We start from the raw sequence: 21188 nt of genomic DNA, 5'->3' as shown, positions 1-21188 counted from the left end.
ACTACCTTACACCCGCTAAACTTCTGTTTGACCATCAATATAGATTTAAGCAAGGCCGTTCTACTGCAGATATTCTAACTGTAATCTCTAAACGTATATACCAAGCACTGAATAAGGGAGGGGGGGTACAGTAACCCTATATATATCTAAGGCTTTTGACAGGGTATGACATGATGGTCTTCTCATGAAAATAAAATCTATGGTATTACTGGACGAATACTTAACATAATTAAATCCTTCTTAAATGAGAGAAGAATCCAGGTTGTCCTCGATAGGCGGACGCCCAAACAATATAATATAAATGCAGGTGTACGTCAGGGATTGATCCTTACTGGATAAAATTGTCTCTGACATGGGTATATTTGCTGATGACATCACGCTCTATAGTAGGCACGTGGGGAAAACTAATGAGCACACATCTAAGGCAATGGCAGCAACCCTAGAGGAAGACTTTCACTCTGTAGTGGAATGGGGTCAGAAATGGATGGTAACGTCCAAAGCTGCCAAGACAAAGCTCATTTCCTTTAATAATTACATGAAACCTTATCAACCACCAATAGCTATGGCTAAAGATACATTACTTAAAAGTCCTCCATTCAAACTCCTCGGCTTAACGTTCACAGGGAACATGAGTTGGAATAAATACATTGAGATCATTGCCAAGGCTGCTGCAAAGAAAATGGGCGCTCTCTACCGTGCTTGAAAGTTACTTATGCCTGAAAGTATCCTGTACCTCTACAAAGCCACCATCCACCCATGTATCGAGTACTGCATCACATTTTTGCTGGTGCATCTGCTACTAGTCTCTCGCTCCTGGATAGTGTTCTAAAGAGAGTCACCAACCTGATAGGTCTTGAACTGTTATCTAAGCTTCAGCCCCTGTCCCATCGACGAAATGTTGCATCCCTCTGCTTGTTTTACAAGTATTTTAATGGTGGATGCTTTGAGGAACTACAAGCTCTTGTACCTCCTTGATGAAAATACCCCCGACAAACCCGACAAGCAACAAAGTACCACCCCTACACAGTAGAAATCCCTAGGTGTAAGAAAGCCTTCTACTCTAATAGCTTCTTCCCCAGAACTGCTAGATTTTGGAATTCTCTCCCAGTTTCCTGCTTCCCTAACTATACTGACATGCAGAAGTTCAAGTGTAATGTAAACAGACATCTTGCTGCTAAACTCCCTACATAGAACCCCTGAAACTTAGATCCTTGATAGCAGCCCCCTACAGCAAAGTGGCAATGCGCCTTGTTTGGTTAGAAAATGTAATTTAAAACAATGGTAAAACCAAACAGGAAAACCATGTAAAAAAATAAATTCATTGGAGTCGGAGTCAGATAAAAAATTCCGACTCCGACTCCTTGTACTTTTAGAAATCCAACTCCGACTCCAGCCAAAACCTCCGACTCCTGACTCCGACTCCGCAACCCTGGTTATAAACCATCCTTGGTGTATGATTACTCTTTCCTGTTAATTTCAGTGTTATATGACCAGTAGTTAAAATTTACGCACACAGATATACATACATGTAGTTTTATTTATATAAATTGGCTTTTGTGAAGTATTTTAAAAAAGATTTTAATTTACTAAATTATGAATTAATCTGTATAATAATTTATATTGTGATAATTAATCGAACTTGGAATCTAGAATCAGAAAAATCAGAACTATTGGGGGTATTGAAATCAGAAAATTTTAAGACTAATTTTCGATTCCAAAAAGGATTCTTAGAAAAAAAAAAATTTAAAAAAAGTCAACTTAATTTTTTTTTGCTGGTACTAATGATAAAAATGATAAATATTTGATTTTGAAATTATTAGTAAAACTAAAATATAAAAATCATAATAACGAATTTAAGTAAAAATGGCACAAATAAGTGGACAAATAAGACATAATGGCACAAGTGAAAAATATAGATGAAAATCTCACAATGAGTTTATCAAAATGTTCGATAGAATACATAATGGAAAAATATTTAAAATTTTGTCAAATTAAAACGAATACTATATATATATATATATATATATATATATATATATATATATATATATATATATATATATATATATGAAAAAGTTGATGAGGATTCTCTGTACCGCTCATCCCCAAAGAGGAAATTTTAGTTGATGAAGTAATTTTAGAAGCGAAATTATTGTAATCGGAGAAAAATATTAGAATCGTCCCATCACTAATAATAATATGCTAAGGTATTTCTTATTAGTACGTAGGTTACACAGAAATTTAAAAGAATGAGGTCGTCCAATAAAGAAGGATTGTTATCAATTACTAGTCTGAAACTGCTATGGTAAGCAATCCTGATTTTACCCATTTTTAAATGAATTGTTCCCAAATCAAATTATGTCATCCTATCAGCAAACATAGTACAATTTTAAATAAATATATTTCAAAAGATGATATTCATTTTATTGCTTTGAAGAATATTTAACTTTTTGTAATAAGGAGACATATTTATTATTTTCAAAACGAATTAAATTGATATTTTTAAATAAAGAGATATATTCGTTGACAATTTTATGGAACTCATTTATTAATACAGTAGAACCCTGAGATACGGTGGCCCTACGATATGGTTTTTCAGGTTACGATGTGGAATACAATGTTTTCCGTTCCCTGGTTACGGTATTTGCCCTGCTTATGGTGTTATTTATAATGTTATTTGATTATATACATGTGTATACTGTACTGTATTTTGTTACTAATTGTTAATGCCGTATCCAGAGATTTTACTGTAGTATTAACCCTGGCACACTTTTATTATTTCAAAATAAATATTATTATTACTAGTAAATTATACAGCTTGATGCAAAAAGCACCATGGAATTTCCATGATGTTTTACGAGTTTTGTAAATATTATTTTAAAAGATAATTTAAATATTATGCTATTGTTTGGTTCTATGCTGATCGACACTGGTACCTTAGAAGTATGTCTCTGTCCTAACAGTTTTTTACTATCGACAACAAACCGAAAAAGTGATAAAAAAACAAATGTATAACAAATAAATATTACCAAAGGCAAGATAAGTTACTCTTCTATCTACTTTAAAAAGTTTGTGATGTTTAAACTTATTTTAAAGCGTTTATCAACTTTGAAACACAAGTAGTACCGAGTGTTAAAATTGGAATGACAACAAAATAACGGACATCAGGCTGTCATAATTGGAGTATGGATAATCGCTCAAAAAATAAAAAATAAAGCAAAATATTGATTGACATCAATACATGCCACAGCGATTTCAATGTATAAGTGATTATTGAGACTCCAAAGATGACAGCTTCATGTCCGCCATTTTGTTGTCATCATGACTTAAGCACTCAGTATTACTTTATGTTTCAAAATAAAAAGATTCATTAAAATAAGTTAAAACATCAAAGACTTGTCCAGGTAGATAGAAGAGCAACTTGTCTTGCCTTTGGTAACATTTATTTGTTATATACTAGTTTCTTGACCACATTTTTCAGTTCGTTCTCTATACTAATAAATCCCCACTTTTTATTTTTAGTCAGAGTAAGTATTTTCAGGAAAAAATTGAATTGAAAAAATGTACTTGTACCAAGAAAGAAACTAAAAAAATAAAAAAAACAGGCTAGTTCAAATCAAGTATTTATGTAAGAAAGATTGTTACTTTGATCTGCTTTGAGACTTTTGTTGATGGTTAGTAAAACATCTGTTTTATCAGTCAAATTTTGCAAATATTGGTGGCTCTTAAAAAAATTAGTTTCTAGTGATTTCATCGACTTTTATATCCAATACTGATAAATATTTTATTTTGTCATATTAAGACAAAGAATAGAGAAGTTTTTATTCCCTTAGTCACATATATTTCTATTTGCCTCATGTACACTACTAAAAAAAATAATAAGATAATTTTTATTAATATTCACCAATATTTTAAATGTTTTCATTGGCTACTGGTAGAAAAAATAAATGTCAACGACCTTTAATTTCAGATGTCAACCACTTTCCTTCTTAAAAGTAAGATATTATTTTTATACATGCTTTTAAGTAAAAATATAAATTGTTTTGGGGAAAATACAATTTTATTCCAACGAATTTATGTGGATGAAATTCCAACTGCTTCATATTTTATTAAAATCAAATTAAGAAACTAAAAAAAAACAAAACAACCCGCCAGTCGTAAAGTTCTCAGAAAACTTTATTACTAGTGCATTCCACGAGCATCTGAAACACATCGCTGCAATAAGCAGCAGTTCTCCATCAGCCTTTGTGTTGCTAATTAATTTGTGCATATGTACAGGAGAAAACACTAAGCAGGTGCAACCGTGAATCTCACAGTACCATCGTAGCTTTCGGTTCCATGCAATTTAAAAAAATTTAAGATAAATTTGGATATGACTATCGACACTAAACTTAACGATTTCAAAATGTAAAAAGAAAGAATAAAATAAGAAGACGGACATGCTTTTTATTTTGTCAATAATATTGAGCAGAAATAACTTGAGAGTTCTACAGTTCTATACTTGAGCCACGACTGAGTACAACAATATTAATAAATGCTGACCATTTAAAAAAAATTGATATGTACCAATTTATATACAAGGGTGTTGCCCATGTTATCATCATTGCGAACGTCGTAAGGGGATAAAAAGAAGAGTATTACGTGACCAGAGAGGGAGAGAGAGGGAGAGAGAGGGAGAGAGAGAGAGAGAGAGAGAGAGAGAGTAATGGTGTCTTGCTTACCTTCATAAATTGGCAACACTTCCAATCTCTCACCAATGTCAACAACAATTCCAGACTGGGCATTGTACGAATACAAAGCCAAAAGAGCCTGTGACGCCATTAACACTCCACGTACTTTGAATTGACCCATCAAAATGTTCATCAGGATTGTCTTGTCCTCATCTCGGATATTCATAGGCAAAATTAACATCACCTAGATGGAAAGGAGAAAAAGAAATTAATGTGTCTACTAGTGATGAAACAATTATGATATTTTTCCTGATTCCAATTCTTTTAAAATGTCTAAATATTTAGCTATAAGCTGTAATTTTTTTTTTTTTTTTTGGGGGGGGGAGGGGACACAATAAAAACCCCGTGTAATATATGCATATATTTTTGCAAACATGAAAGATACATTTCAGCTGAGATATCTATAGAATTTAGTATTACTGGTAGTTTAGAATCAATGAACATTCATCAATTTATGATCCTAGCAATGGAAAATTAAATTAAAAAAACAACTCATGAAAGAGTCGTTTTTGGGCAACAGGAAATAGGCACAAATTTTTTCTGATTCGATACCCCCAAACAGTTCTGAATAACAATTTTGATTCATCTTTCCTAATGCTTACTTATGGTGAAAATACATAGAGGTGGTTCCATCGTTAGCTTTTATGTGGTAGCTGAAGTATTGATGATTCAATGTACCATGCTTGAATCTTGTATTTATCTGACTTTTGAAACAATATAAATTAAACCAAGGCCAACAACAGACAAATACGAAAAATCATATGAAAAGATTTCTTTCTTTTTTTCCTTCTGTTATTGTATTGCATTTTTTTTTATCTACACCAATATTTATGTTCCTTATTATGCCTCATTCTATGTTTAATATAATTGCTTTGTAATTGATTATAATGATCTTAGCCTAACACTCTCTCTCTACCTCCTGAGTTACTGTATAACTGTTTAATGTCTTCACAATGATCCTGGTGCTATGTCTATTCCCTGTGCTGAGACCATATATCGTCTCAGAAATGAACGTACATAAAATTGCTGTTAATTTTTTTAAGCTTACCTTCGACAAGGTATGGCATAAGGGTCTACTTCACAAGATTTCCAGCTATGGTATAACTGGAAATGTTTTCTCAATCATTAAATCATTTCTCTCCGATAGGCTCATAAGAGTAGTGGTAGATGGACAAAAATCGGAGGCCTGCAATATAAATGCTTGAGTCCCTCAGGGGTCAATCCTGGGCCCAACTCTCTTCCTGATCTACATCAATGACCTCCCTAAACACATACTTAAATCATTCGTTGACATCTATGCTGATGACACGACCATCTATGGCAACACATCAAAGGCTGTAAATGACAAAGTTCTCTCTGATTCTCTCTCCTCTGATCTCGAGCGCGTGGTTCAGTGGGGGAAGATGTGGCTGGTTACCTTTAATGCATCCAAAACCAAACTCCTATCCTTACATCATCAACGCTCTGATCCCCATCTGGCATCAATTGTGATCGATGGCTCTCGTCTGGGTGAGGCCCCGTGTTTTGACAAGCTTCTGGGTTTGACCTTTACTCCTGATCTGAAATGGAACACGTACATCAAGTCTGTTGCCATGGTCACTGGAAAGATGGTGTGATCCTTCTACCGCTCCAGAAGATATCTCACTACTGATGCAATTCTCTATCTATATAAAAGCCAAGTACGTCCAAGGATGGAATACTGTTGCCATATCTGGGCAGGAGCTGCTAAAAACAGCCTATCCTGCCTTGACAGAGTACAAAATAGACTTCGTGGCTTAGTGGGGGATGCCCTTTTCTCTACCCTGCAACCTCTCTCCCACAGAAGAGACGTTGTGAGCCTGTCTTTGTTTTATCGTTATTTCCATGGCAGGTGCTCATCTGAACTCCAATCTCTGGTCCCCCCTCGCCAATCTTTCACGAAAAACACCCGTCTAGCTGAATCCACTGTGAAAAATTTCCCCCACTCTTTATCTGTGCCTAAATCAAAACGCGGATTCCATGAACAAAGCTTCTTTCTTAGAACTGCACGCCTGTGGAACTCTGTTCAGTCTACCTGCTTCCCACCGGACTACAACTTGGATGTCTTCAAGTCCAATGTTAACAAATTCCTAATGAACCGCCCCCTTAAGTAAACACTTCATCAAATCTCCACACTAACGTAATGTACTTGCAATAACCCTTATCCCTGAGTGGCTTCCGGGCCTTGATAAGTGGTGATCACTGTGTAAAAAAAAAAAAAAAAAAATGATTATTTCTTAAACTTATTTACCTCGTACATATAATGTTTGTGTACATATGTATATTTTTACATATAGAATTCACCACTTAACTAATCACAAGTCTAAGTTTCCCCAGCTTACCTTGTCGACTCTGTTAGTTCCAAATGTTGAACGGTGATGTACTGTAATATTTAGGATTTTTATTTCGCTAATATTGCCAACATTATTGTAGCCACATTTGAATGCTGCATTGTTGATTAGAGATGTGATAATTAGTGTTGGGACGATCAATAAGAATTGAAAACATCAGAATTTTTAAGGGTATTGGTATTGGAAAAAATTTTAGCCTCATTTTCAATTAAAAAAAAATTATAAAAAAACTCTATAGAAGGCAACACAATGCAGGGGTGTAATGAATAGACACAATCTGAAGCAAATTAAGATTTAATGCAGACTCACCTTTATTAATAAAATGTTTTTTTGTTTTTTGTTTTACATGGAAGTCACCACTTATCAAGGCCCGGAGGCCACTCGGGGATAAGGGTTATTGCATGTACAGTAATCAATAGGACAATCGTTATTAATGGAGATCTGATAAAATGTCTTACTTAAGGGGGCGGTTTGTCAGGAACTTGTTTATGTTCGACTTGAAAACATCTAAGTTGTAGTCAGGTGGGAAACAGGAAAATGGAACAGAGTTCCACAGGCGTGCACTTCTAAGAAAGAAGCTTTGGTCATGAAATCTACGTTTTGATTTAGGCACAGATAAAGAGTGGGCAAAATTACTGACAGTGGTTTCAGCTAGACGGGTGTTTTTTGTGAAAGATTGGTGAGGGGCGGGGCAGAGATTGGAGTTCAGACGAGCACTTGCCATGGAAATAACGATAAAACAACGGCATTGCATTGTGTTTTTACTTGCATTAGCATGGTCAGGTCAGATTCCATATTGCATATTTTGGGAAAATTTTCCTTTGTCAGATTTGTGTTCAACGACATAAGCATGTTAAGTCAAACACATATGAAAGGAAAAAAAAAACACACCAAAAAATGAAAAATAAAGAACTAAACAAAATGTTAATGAGGCTAATAAAACCCTTCTAACTCTTAGCTGAGTTTCAGACCGCCCACTGTTTTCTGGGTCAACCGAAAACAAGCAACTCAGTATCTAAATGAGAGTTAAAAATACCAGGCGCTGTATGTAGGACAGTGACACCTCCCTGCATGAACTGCAAAAAACTAATATCATTATATCCCCTGATCAAGATATACTTATAGATTTAATATTCCAATAATAGTTCCTCCTTTGGAGGGAGCAAGTTCAACTCATCTAGTGAATGCCACTGGATGTATATATTGTTAAAATATAATTATCTACTGACACGTGTTTCATCATCTGATGAGTCGTAGACGATGAAACATGGGCCAGGGGATAATTATATTTTAACAATACATATGCCGCTCCCCATTTGGGGGTACCAAATTGGTCAAAGGGAAACTTACTCCCAACTCGCATTTAGGTAAAAATGTACTTTCGTATAAATAATTGAATTAATTCCAAAAGTATCGCACCCCCCCAAAAAAAAAACAACAACGCGCGAGCGTGTGTTATTTGTTTTTTTTGTTTGTGTGAGAGAGAGAGAGAGAGCATATTTTGTTTCTACAAATTGTTTTGGGTTTTTCAACTTCATACCAACTTTACCAGAAACCCTGATGGCAATTTCATAGTTTGTAATGACAACCATTAAGCCAATTATACACTCTCATCCAAGAACTTAGAAGTGTAAACTATTGAATAGCCTTGTGGCAAACTATAATCGTCCAAATACCGATGTTTTAGGGTAAGTAAAACTTTTATTTGAAACAGTTGGCTTCCAAATGAGTAATGAATAGGACTGTGACAACAGAATATTCTTTCCATTCTTTTGACTCTCAAGTATATATCCGATAAAGTAAGACACAGTCAATCAACCGAGAACCACATCAGTCTATATAAAAACATATAAGATATTAACAGATATATACTGAAGACTCAAAACAATGAAAAGAATATGCTGTTGTCACATTCCTAGTAATGAACAGAAGAATAGGGTTGAAGAGAGAAGTTGCAATGGAAGACGAAAGGAAGAAGAGGAAAACAGTAGAGAATAGGAAATCGAGAGATAAGGAAAAAGAAAAGAGAGAGAAAGAGAAAGTGAGAGAAAGAAAAAAGGAAATATACAGAGGAAAAAAGAGAAAAATAGATATAAGAGAGAGAGAGAGAGAGAGAGAGAGTAAGAAAAGAGATAAATAAGGAAAAAGGGAGACGAGGGGGAAGAATAGAGAGAGAAATATAAAACGAATGAATAAAAAGAGAAGAAAAATGAGAAAAAGACAAAGGGAGGTGAAGAGAGAGAGAGAGAGAGAGATTGAGAGACAGAAGGAAAAAGAAAGAGAATGAAAGAAGGAAAGAGAAAGGGAGGATAAAGGAGAAGGAAAGATAAAAAGGAAAAATAGAAAATAGGAAAAAACGAGGAAGAAGAAAAGAGAAAAAAATGAACGGAAAATGAGAAAAGAAGGGGGAAAGAAGTCAAAGATGAGAGAGAACAAAAGAGAGAAAAGGGAAAAGGAGAAAGAGAGAAGATAGATAAGGAAAGATAAAAAAGAAAAGTAGAGAATCGGAAAAAGAATTAAGGAAATAGAAGGAAAGCAAGAGAAAGAAGAAAGAGAAAAAAGAAAGAGCGAGAATGAACAAAGAAGAAGAGAAAGTATGAAATAGAAAGAATGAAAAAAGAGAGAAAATCTTTTTTTTAAATCTTACTTGATATTCAGCAGATGCAATTTTCAAATCTTGGAAAATCGCCCTAAAAACCGATGGTAGAGTTTCATAATCAAATTTAAACTGAAAAAAACAAAAAACAAAAAAACAATCAAAGATAGAAATTTTAATCAAATTTGAAAAGAACAAAAAAAAAAAAATACTTTATGAAACACTGAAGTTATTTTTTAGCACACCTGTGTGCTTTTGTGTGATTTGATTGGTTACTCCAAAGATTTCCTTTTACATTCCTGATTAACAGATCAGTAGATTTACAATAAAATACTGTAAATCTCTATCTCTTTCAACAAAGGTAATAAACCTAACTATAAAAAAAAGAAGACTGGAGCATTATATATCACTTTACTTTTTGGAATCCTTTATATTCATTATTTGTATTCAGTTTTTTGTGGACTGTTATCCTCATCTTCATAGTTGTTGTTTCACCATGTTTTGGCCAACTCATACTTTATCGGCAACTAAGAAGATGAGGATAGTAGTCCGCAAAAAAAAAAAAATAAATAAAATAAAAATAAAAAAATTAATACAAGATTGGAACAGTCCATTATAAACAATAGGGAATATTATCACAAGTATTAATACTATTTAATCCATAACAGGGAAAGATGAAGATTATAAAAATAACAGAGTGGAATAGTCAAGTATAAGCAACAGGAAATATCACCACCAGTAATAATACTATTTAATCCATGGCTGGAGAGAGAAAGAGACTAATTTGAGATTTATCTCAATTAAAATTTTTAAAAATTTAACTGGCTTTATAAAATCATTTTCCTTATTCAAACAATATAACTGGAGCTCAATTGATTGAGTCAACAGGTCCTTTTTTTTTTTGAGTTAATAATTAATTTTACTTAAGAAATATCTGTTCATGTGTAAACGTAAATCTAAGGTGAATTAATGAATAAAATATTAATGAATAATGAGATATTTAACAAGAACAAAACTATTTCATGGTTCTGAGTTTTTTTTAGATGAGGATTGATTATTCATATCATTTAAATTCTTTGGACTATTGTTCTCATCTTCAGTGTTATTACACTTGAAGATGAGGTTACATCAACCGAAACGGTGTGCAAATAACACCCAGAGGAGAACAGTAATCCAAAGACTCAAATAATATGAAAATATTTTGGTAACCTTGGATCCTCATGAAAGAATTCCACCAATAAAATAAAGCTGATCAACAAAGTTGCGCCATGATGACTATAGAAATATAGTTTACTTTTACTTATAGAAACGTTATTTCATATTTGTCTATTGTATGTTAGCTGCTCAGCATTTTCAAAACTAAACAGGGCACACTCTCTTTACCTACACTTCTTTTTTGTGTGGTTTGATTGGTTACTCTAAAGATTTCCTTTTACATTCCCGATTAACAGAATAACAGATCAGTAGATTTACAGTAAAATACTGTAAACTCTCTCAACAAAGGTAATAAACCTTACTATAAAAAAGAAGATTGGAGCATTATTGGAATCCTTTGAAATGAGGCTTCATAATTTGTATTCAGTTTTTTTGTGGACTGTTATCTTCATCTTCAGAATAGTTGTTTCACCATGTTTCGGTTAACCCATCCTTTATCGGCAACTAACATGAAGATGACAGCCCACAAAAAAAAAAAGAAGAAAATGAATACAAGATTGGAACAGACCATTATAAACAATAGGGAATATCACCAAAAGTATTAATGCTATTTAATCCATAACAGGGAAGAACGAAGATTATAAAAGCAACAGAGCAGAATAGTCAAGTATAAACAATAGAAAATATCACCACATGTAATAACACTATTTAATCCATGGCTGGAGAGAGAAAGAGATTGTGAAATACAGTGAGGAGAAAGAGACTAATTTGAGATTTATCTCAATTAAAAAATTAAAAAATTTAACTAGCTTCACAAACTCACTTTTTCCTGATTCAAACAATTTAACTGGAGCTCAATTGATTGACCCAACAGGTCCTTTTTTTTAGTTAATAATTAATTTTACTGAAGAAATATCCATTCATATGTAAGCATAAATTTTATTTAACGATATGTTGCAATGTTAAACAATTATATTTAATTAATTTCATAGTATGGCATAATCACGTTGGCGCATGAGTTCTTACTAGATCATTGAAGTTAAGCACTGCTAATCCTGGTCAGTACCAGATGGGTGACTAATTTAGGAATACCAGACACTGTATGTAGTAAAAATTAGAAGCTCACAGTATTAATGCTGGAGTCCCTCAGGGGTCCATCCTGGGCCCAACTCTTTTCCTGATCTATATTAATGATCTTCCAAATCACATCCTTACATCATTTGCAGACATTTATGCTGATGACACTACCATCTATGGTAGCACATCTAAGTCAGTAAATAACCAAGTTCTCTCCGATTCTCTCTCCTCTGATCTTGAGCACGTGATACAATGGGGAAAGAGGTGGCTTCTTACTTTTAATGCATCTAAAACCAAGCTTCTCTCTTTACATCATCAACGTTCTGATCCTCATCTGGCATCAGTTGAAATGAATGGCTCTCATCTTCAAGAGGCCTCAAGTTTTGACAAGCTTCTGGGCTTGATCTTTACTCCTGATCTTAAATAGAACAGGTACATCAAATCTGTTGCCAAAACCACTGGAAAAATGGTGGGATCCTTCTCTTCTATCGATCCAGTAGATATCTCACTGCTGATGCAATTCTCTATATAAGAGTCAGGTACGTCCAAAGATGGAATACTGTTGCCACATCTGGGCAGGAGCTGCTAGAAGGGACTTGTCCTGCCTTGATAGAGTTCAAAATAGACTTTGTAGCCTCGTAGGAGATATCCTTTTCTCTTCCCTGCAACCTCTATCTCACAGAAGAGATGTTGCGAGTTTGTCTCAGCTGTATCATTATTTTCATGGAAAGTGTTTGACTGAGCTTCAGTCTATGGTTCCCCCCTCGCCAGATTTTCACAAGAAACACTCGTCTAGCTGAAAACACTATCAATAATTCCTCCCACTCGTTCTGTGCCTAAACCTAAATGTAGATTCCATGAACAAAGCTTCTTTCTTAGACCTGCACGCCTGTGGAATTGTCTTTCGTTTTCCTGCTTTCCAGCTGACTACAATGGTTGTCTTCAAGTCTAATGTAAACAAGTTCTTGATGAGCCGTCCCACTTGTTAACAAATTTACCGAATTTCCATTACTAATGATTACTATATTGTCCAATTTCTACTGTACACTCTTTAACCCTTATCCTCGAGTGGCATCTTGGCCTTGATAAGTGGCGATGCCTATGAAAAAAAAAAAAAAAAAAAGCCGACACCTTCCTGCAAAAGTTACAAAAATCTAATGTTGTCATCTTCCCTAATGGGAATATACATGTGATTGGAGTGTGCTTGTGAATTTTATACTCCCATGATACTTCCTCTTTATGAAAAAGCCAGGTAAACACGCTTTAATTTTGTCATTTTAATTAATAACCACATGATGCTGTGTAAGATTTTAAGAAAATCACACCAAAGTCTTTATACATGCGGGTAGTGTTTATACGTGCTGGTCTTTTACACGCTTAGTGCTTCTTTTCATGAAGAAAGTAATACAGGGAGACGTCTGCTGAGAGTTCTCATATATGGTAGTATTGTCGGTTTTTATCTTGCTTTTATACCCTATTTCTGAGGTTAGGCATTTCTCACCCAACGGACAATTCCCAGGTATTCGGCAATTACATTTTCTGTCTAAGACACTTTCATTCGATACTAACTCGTTATTATTCCTTATTTTGCTGATTTCCCTATTGTTGGAGCTAATTATAGTGTTAGTGAAGTTGTTTGATTTCGAGAAAGATAATTTTACTGAGTTTCTATTTATTATTTTGCTTAATCTATTCTCCAGGGGAGGGGGAGTTTTTATCAATTATTCCGTAGAATTCCCTAGGTATATTATTTTTTATATTCTCGCTGAACGGTGGATTGAACCAAACCTGTCTCTTGCGTCTATTTCTCTTATTAATGGTACCCCCCCTCGTCATTACCTGTTCTGCCATTATTATTACTCCCTCCGTTCCCATTCTTTTGATCATTATCAACGTATCCCTTATTGATCTTTGTTTTTTTTCTAGCTCTCATTGCGATGTTATATGATATTGTGCAGTTAGGCTTGTTGTTCTTACTATTATTATACTCATTTTTTCCGTTGTATCCCGATCTCATAAGAGCATCATTGTAATAATCCTTGTTTTTATCAAAAAGACTCTCATTCTTAGAAAGTTCTGAAATTCTTTTCGAAATGTTGGGGATTAACGCCTTCTTCATACACTTCGAATGATTCGATTGGTAATCTATGTAGAATATTTTCTGGTTGGGTTTGTGATATGGTTCATATGCGTTATCGTTTAAGTTGAGGGTAACGTCTAGAAAGTTAACTTGTTATTGCTGTCAATTGTTATCTCTAATCCCAATTCCTTAAAAAAATTTCTGATGTTTTTTCTTGATTTTTCCGTAATACGATTGGTAGAATCTACAATTGCTACAAAAAGTGCGTCATCCCTATAAAGCCTCCCCCCCCCCCCATTTAAACCTGGAATTTTCCTGTCTAACTCCTTTAGTAAGTAAAGGCCAACCAATATATATATATATATATATATATATATATATATATATATATATATATATATATATATAAAGTTAAATATATGTATATTTTTCCGAATCTTCCTCTTGAAAAAAAAATCAGTAATTGTTAAAATATTATTCTATATTTTTATCTACACCAGTAATGTGAACAATCTTTATTTTTCTTTTTCTTTTTGTTTTCATTAAAATTTAATCATTCTGTTTTATCAGGGGGATGGGGCATCCTACCGGATGCCAGACACTTGTCCAACATCTCATACATTCCAACCGAGAGATCTTTTTAACATTCTAACTGTCCCTTTAAGTGCAATTGTTTGTATCTTTCTTGTATCTTTCACTGGTTATATTTGCTGGGTAGCTTTTAAAATTCTTTTTCGAGAGCCTGGTTGCACCTATAATTATTGGAATAATGGAGATCTTCCTACAATTCCAGTTTCTTTTTATGTCATACATAAGACCTTACTATTTCGTTATCTTTTGCCTCTCAGTTCTGTTATTAAACACACTAACTTCTACTAAGGTTGCTTCTTTCTCCTTCTTGTTCCATATCACTATGTCGGGTTTTCTTTATTGTGTTCCATTCTATGTTTGATAGAATTGTTTTTTAACAAGTTCAAATTAAGTTGTAATTAATTTTGTGTAATAATCATGTTTGACATCAGATCACCGAAGTTAAGCAACATTGAGACTGGTCAGTACTAAAATGGGTGACCATTTGGGAATTCCAAATGCTGTATGTGCTCTCTGCTTATCTCAGCATCGTTTTCAATCATCCTGGACTTCTTCTTGCCACTGAACTCAGGAGAGGTGTGGTTGGAGATTGTGTAACCTTTGCTTCACAATTACACGCTGCACAACTACCCTTACTGGGAGTATCCATTGTCTTTCAAGACTGAACGGAGACGCATTTTACCTTTGTGTATCATTCTACTTCTCGATTTGCTGTTTAATGGCTTTACACGGGTTATGATGCGAGATTTTAATTTTGTACTTAGTGTCAATTCCTTGCACTGATGATGATGATATATCAATAGAAACCCATATCATCTCAGAAACGACCGTACACAAAATTGTTGTTTATGTTGAATTTTTGTAGCGTATGTTAATCGTTATTTCTTAAACTTATTCACCTCATACCTATAATGTGCACATGTATGTATGCGTGTGTGTGTGTGTGCGTGCGTGTGTATGTGCGTGTGTGTGTGCGTGCGTGTGTATGTGCTATTCTATGTTTGATATAAATGCTTTAATGTAACACTCTCTCTTCCCCTTTCAATTTGCTGGAAATTGTTTAATGTCAATAGTCATGATGCTACGTTTCAACTTTTAACTCGGTATCAATCGTCTGTGTTGATGATGACACCTGATATCAATAAAAAAAAAAACAATACCGTCTCAGAAACAAAATTTTGTTTTTGTGTACGTAATTGATTGTGTGGTCATAATGGCTTGAATTTAAGCTTACAATGAAAAAGCCAAGTATCATGGGGCAATTGTGTTTTTAACAGAAACATTCAGTTTGAATGCACCCCTGTCGTATCAACAAACTTACTGTTGATTTTATATGTCAGGCCTTTCGGTTTGTGTGGTAATAAAGCTCCTCAAATGCAGTTGTGATGTTAGGCTGTGTAAGGTGTTAACTTTGATCAAAATCGCCTGTTTCTTCTTTCATTGGATTATTTTGATTATCGATACTTATTAAAAACATTTCGATACAAAACTTATCTAAGAACACTGCCAGGTACATAAAATACATTGTGTGAAATTTCATAAAAGCCGGCCTAACCGTTTTTGAGTCCATAGATAACGAACTTATACACACACACACACAGAGTTCTTTTTATATAAATATTAGAGATAATTTTCATATATTCTACATTTTGATTTGCTGTAAAACTGTTTAATGTCTTCACAAAAATCAAGATGCTACATTTCAGCTTTTAACTTGGTGTCAATCGCCTGTGTTGATGATGACCCCTGATATCAATCCAAACCTTTATCATCTAAGAAACGACACAAAATTGTTGTTTATGCTAAATTTTTGGAGCATATGTAAATGATTATTGCTTAAATTTATTTATCTATTTTGCAGTAGAGATAACAAATCCAAAACGTGGTCATAACAAATACATGCTACCAAAGGCAAGATAAGTTATCATTCTACCTACCTGGATAAGTTTTTTGTGGTTTAACTTATTTTAAAGTGTTTATCTAGTTTGAAACACATGAAGTGTAGAGTCTTAAGTAAGTACAAAGAAAATAATAGCATACATGAGATTGTCATCTAGAGAGTCTCGATAATCGCTCAGAATCTAAAATGAAATAAAATACTGGTAGAAACCTACTCAATGTATATTTCTAAGTATATAACTCCCTCTTAAACTACTGTGACGGATGACACGTGAGTCTATAGGATAGATTTTTTCCCAGCTTACCTTGTCGACTTTATCTGTTGGTCCCAAAGGTTGAACTAAATGTGATGTACGTCGGATGTTGGGCTTATAGGCATCAAAACCAATGACGTGTTTTGTCCTGTTATCTTCAGTGCTGACGGCAACGATATTGGGGAAGAAAAGCTGCGGAAGGGTGGCTGCAAAATAAAAATTAAGATTCAAAAAATCTTGAATAAATTTCAGAGACTCATACACAAAAAATACAAATTTTTAAGACCCTTAAATAAATGACATTAATGTGTTGTTATTAGCAAAAACTGAGCTACTTTAAAAAGAAAAAAAAAATTTTTTCGCCTGAAGTTGCCACATTTATAGGGGGCAACCTGATTGGGGAGTTGGCCAAAAAATGTTTGGCAATATTTTCTATATAGTTATTCCACTTAAAAAAAAAAAAGATATAATTCATCTAAATGAATATATGCGAAAATTCTTTATATTTATCACACATTGCCATCTAAATAAATTGCTTGTTATTTTAACAACTAATGCAACATTTCATCTTTTAAAATGCTGTATATATAGTAGAGAACAAAGACAGCTATGCTTGGTGTTCAACTTTTCTTATTATATCACTTTAATTAATCACTATTAATATCAACAAATTACAGTTATTGACAAGAAAGCTCTTGTGGATTTTAACTTTTAAATTCAAATGAACATATCTTGGCTCAAACAAAAATTTATTGATCGAGATAAGCACCATCAACACACTTTTGCCAACGCAAAACAAGTGTATTTATGCCAGTAACATAAAAGTTTTGTGCTCTTGTGGCGCTGTAGGCGCTTTTGATATTGCTTACGTTTTTGAAGAATTTATGCAAACATTTGTCGAGATGCTTGAAAAAGTGGTAGTCGGTAGGTAAGAGATCTTGAGAGTATGGTGGATAAGGCAGCGTTTCATAGCTCAATTTGTTCAACTTCTGCAGAGTTGGTTTAGCAATGTGCAGTCAGGCATTGTCACGGAGAAGAATCGAGCCTTTTCTGTTAACTAATGGTGGGTGTTGTTGAAGTTTCTGATGCATTTCATCCATTTGTTGACAGTACTTCTCTGCTGTAATCATTTCGCCTGCATTCAAAAAATTGTAATGGATGAGACTACCAAACAGTCAACATGACCTTCTTTTTGTGTTACTCTGGCTCCAGGAAGTGTGGTGGAGCATCGTTGGCGTGTAACCACTGAGCTGAGCATCGCCAATTATTATAAAAAAAACACTTTTCATCGCAAGTCACAACCCAGTCGAGAAACGGGTCATTCTTGTGTAAAAGAAGGGAAGATGACACTTCATAATGACATTTCTTTCGGTTGTTGTCCAATTTGAGAGACACCCATTTATCAATTTTTTTTTGTCTTTCCAATATCTCTCAAGTGGTTGGAAATCGTCATATACGTTACGTCTAATTCAGAAGCTAGTTCTCAAACAGTTGTGCATGGATTGGCTTCGACTAAGGCTCTTAATTGATCGTTTTCAACATCCGATGACCAATCATTATGCTCATCATCTTCAAGACGCTTGTTGCCGCAATGAAATTTCTTAAACCACCATTGTGCTGTGCATTCAATAGGTTCCTGAGGCAAATGCTTTGTTGATATTGCGAGCTGTTTCAGCAGTTTTTCGACCTAGCTTGCATTGAAATAAGAAAATTTTACGAGTTTGCTTAACGAAAGCATTTGAAAATACATCATTTGAAATGAAAAATTCTGCAAAAACTTTCTTCTCACCCTAATATCTATTAAAGTTAACGTGTCTGTGTGTTTGTTTGTGTATATTTCCCTACGTAATAACTCTGCCAATTTTTAGTCTACAGACTCGAGATTTGATATAAAAGGTACTGAGATTTGGGAAAATCTATGTGATCGGCTTTCGGCCAGAAATTTGGCTGTTAAGAGGTCAAAGTTCAACGATTTGACCTTTGAGAACTCTACCGAACTCCTCCGACATTTTTTGATCTAAACACTTGAAATTTTAGATATAGGTTCCTTGGACATGGATCTAACTTAATAACTTGATTTGAGCCCAAAACAATAAATGTTAAGGGGTCATAATAGGGGTCAAAGTTAAAAAAATTGACCGTTTTTTTTTTTTTTTTGCTCAGCAAAAACCTCCAAACACCCAGGCAACGCCGGGCACCCATGCTAGTATATATATATATATATATATATATATATATATATATATATATATATATATATATATTAAGAATTATTTTTATGTTTACAGACACTAGTGTTTCATGCTTATGCAATCATGAGTGTAGGAAGTGATAATTATTGCTAGTCAGGAGACTCAAACACTGTCTCAAAGCCATCTTTGACTTTGCAGGCTAGCATCTTCCTTCCCGATCACTGGCAACTAACACATGAATTAAAGATAATTAAATACTTATGAACACCATGTCGGTAGGCATGTACTGTAGACAGTCATAGAGTATATATATGTTATTTGAGAAGGAAAACCAAGAATTAATAAAATAGTAATCAACGTTTCGTCCCTATTTCAGGGGACATAATCAGGATTCCGTAGGAAAAATGTAGAAGAAAACGATTACAGACCACATGCGAGTGAAAAAAGGAAGAAAACCTAAAGTCCTTCCCATTCTGGGCAGAATCTATAAATGTGCCAATGGAAAGGTTGGATTATTCTATGCATATATATACATATTAAAACGTTATTCATATACATATATATATATGCACATTTATTTATTTATTTTTTTATCTTATTTATTTTGTTAAAATTATATGAGGAGAAACGGTTAAGGACATATAGACTGATTACCCAAGATCTGTATTCATATTTTGCTCTGATTATTATATTTAAGATAAAAAAAGGTAAATGCGCATGTACATATGTATATGAATAACGTTTTAATGTATATATATATATATATATATATATATATATATATATATATATATATATATATATATATATATATATGCATAGAATAATCCAACCTTTCTACAGGCACAATTATAGATTCTGCCCAGAATGGGAAGGACTTTAGGATTTTTTCCTTTTTCACTCGCATGTGGTCTGTAATCGTTTTCTTCTTCATTTTTCCTACGAAATCCTGATGATGTCCCCTGAAATAGGAATGAAACGTTGATTACTATTTTATTAATTCTCTGTTTTCCTTCTCAAATAACATAGCGTCAACCATCACTTATATTTTTATTTTATTTTTACTCTCTCTCTCTCTCTCTCTCTCTCTCTCTCTATATATATATATATATATATATATATATATATATATATATATATATATATATATATATATATATATATATTATATGTGTGTGTATATACATTATATATATAAAAGGTAAAACAAAAAATTAATGGTAAAAAATAAAAATTGAATAGATGACAATATTTATTGATAAATTAAAAATTCAAACAAGAAATTAAAATAAACAAAAGTCTTTATTATAATTATTGATTTGAATTTGTTATTAATTATTCAGTTTTTTCCATCAATTTTTCGTGTTCTTTAATTGCTCTATGAAGCTTTCTATTATCTCGATAAGTTCCAATAAAAAGGTAACATTTATCTTTGTAATTTTAATTATGTACACACGCACGCACGCACACACACACACACACACACACACACACACACACACACACATATGGTAGCTTCCTTCATTCTGAACAGATTATGGATATCCACTATAAGGATGCCTGCACATGGAATTTTTGTGGCAAGAGTTTCGCAATCTCCAACCACACTTCTCCCAAGTCAACGTTAAGTACCAGTGAAAAATTGAGGCTCAAGACGACTGGAAACAATGCCGAGATAAGCGGAGAGCACATACAGCGCCTAGAATTTCCAAATGGATGACCACCTTATATTCCTTGATTTTTAACAATAAATTTTGTAATTGTTAATTTGCATAATCTTAATATATATACATGAGGGAAAGAAAGACAGACAAAGAGAGGAAATTAAAACAAAATTGCAAAAATTACTTTATTACATTTGTTTAAAAATAAATATTCAATAAGGCATACAAATAGCTATGTTTTAGCCTTCGCTGTATACTATATATACAGTATTATAAAAGACTATATTGTATTATTAATACAATATTAATATTGTGTTATTAAATAACAATGAGCTGTTTTGAGTTTAATGTAGGTATAAAAAAAATATTAATTTTCATTTAGATATTTGATTAAAAAAAACTAACAACTACATATCGAAATATATGGGGGGTCCACGGACGATAAAATAGCTTTCAAGCAAAAATAAATTTGGGAATCTCCATTTTAGACTCACCCTGCGCTTTCAAAGTTCCAGCACGAACTGACATACTTCCAAGTTCAATCATTACAACTTTCTGGAAAATAAAATAAAAATAAAACG

At 33.5% G+C, this 21188-nt stretch overlaps 1 protein-coding gene across 2 annotated transcripts in view; it reads right to left on the bottom strand.

The window, feature by feature from the left end:
- Positions 1 to 21188, bottom strand: part of LOC145265460 (uncharacterized) — a 317648-nt gene that overhangs the window by 40578 nt on the left and 255882 nt on the right. For both annotated transcript variants that reach the window (XM_080121322.1, XM_080121323.1), the window contains 4 exons: positions 21102 to 21162; positions 16803 to 16957; positions 9747 to 9827; positions 4722 to 4914 (listed from right to left, as the gene is read on the bottom strand). In XM_080121322.1, the coding sequence (XP_079977448.1) occupies positions 4722 to 4914; positions 9747 to 9827; positions 16803 to 16957; positions 21102 to 21162 (490 nt within the window). The remainder of the gene's footprint in view (positions 1 to 4721; positions 4915 to 9746; positions 9828 to 16802; positions 16958 to 21101; positions 21163 to 21188) is intronic.

Source organism: Euprymna scolopes, chromosome 40 (assembly GCF_053919585.1).
Source record: "Euprymna scolopes isolate OS-2025 chromosome 40, ASM5391958v1, whole genome shotgun sequence".
In the NCBI taxonomy this organism is placed as follows: Eukaryota; Metazoa; Mollusca; class Cephalopoda; order Sepiida; family Sepiolidae; genus Euprymna; species Euprymna scolopes.
This window is presented reverse-complemented; position numbering and strand designations above follow the sequence as displayed.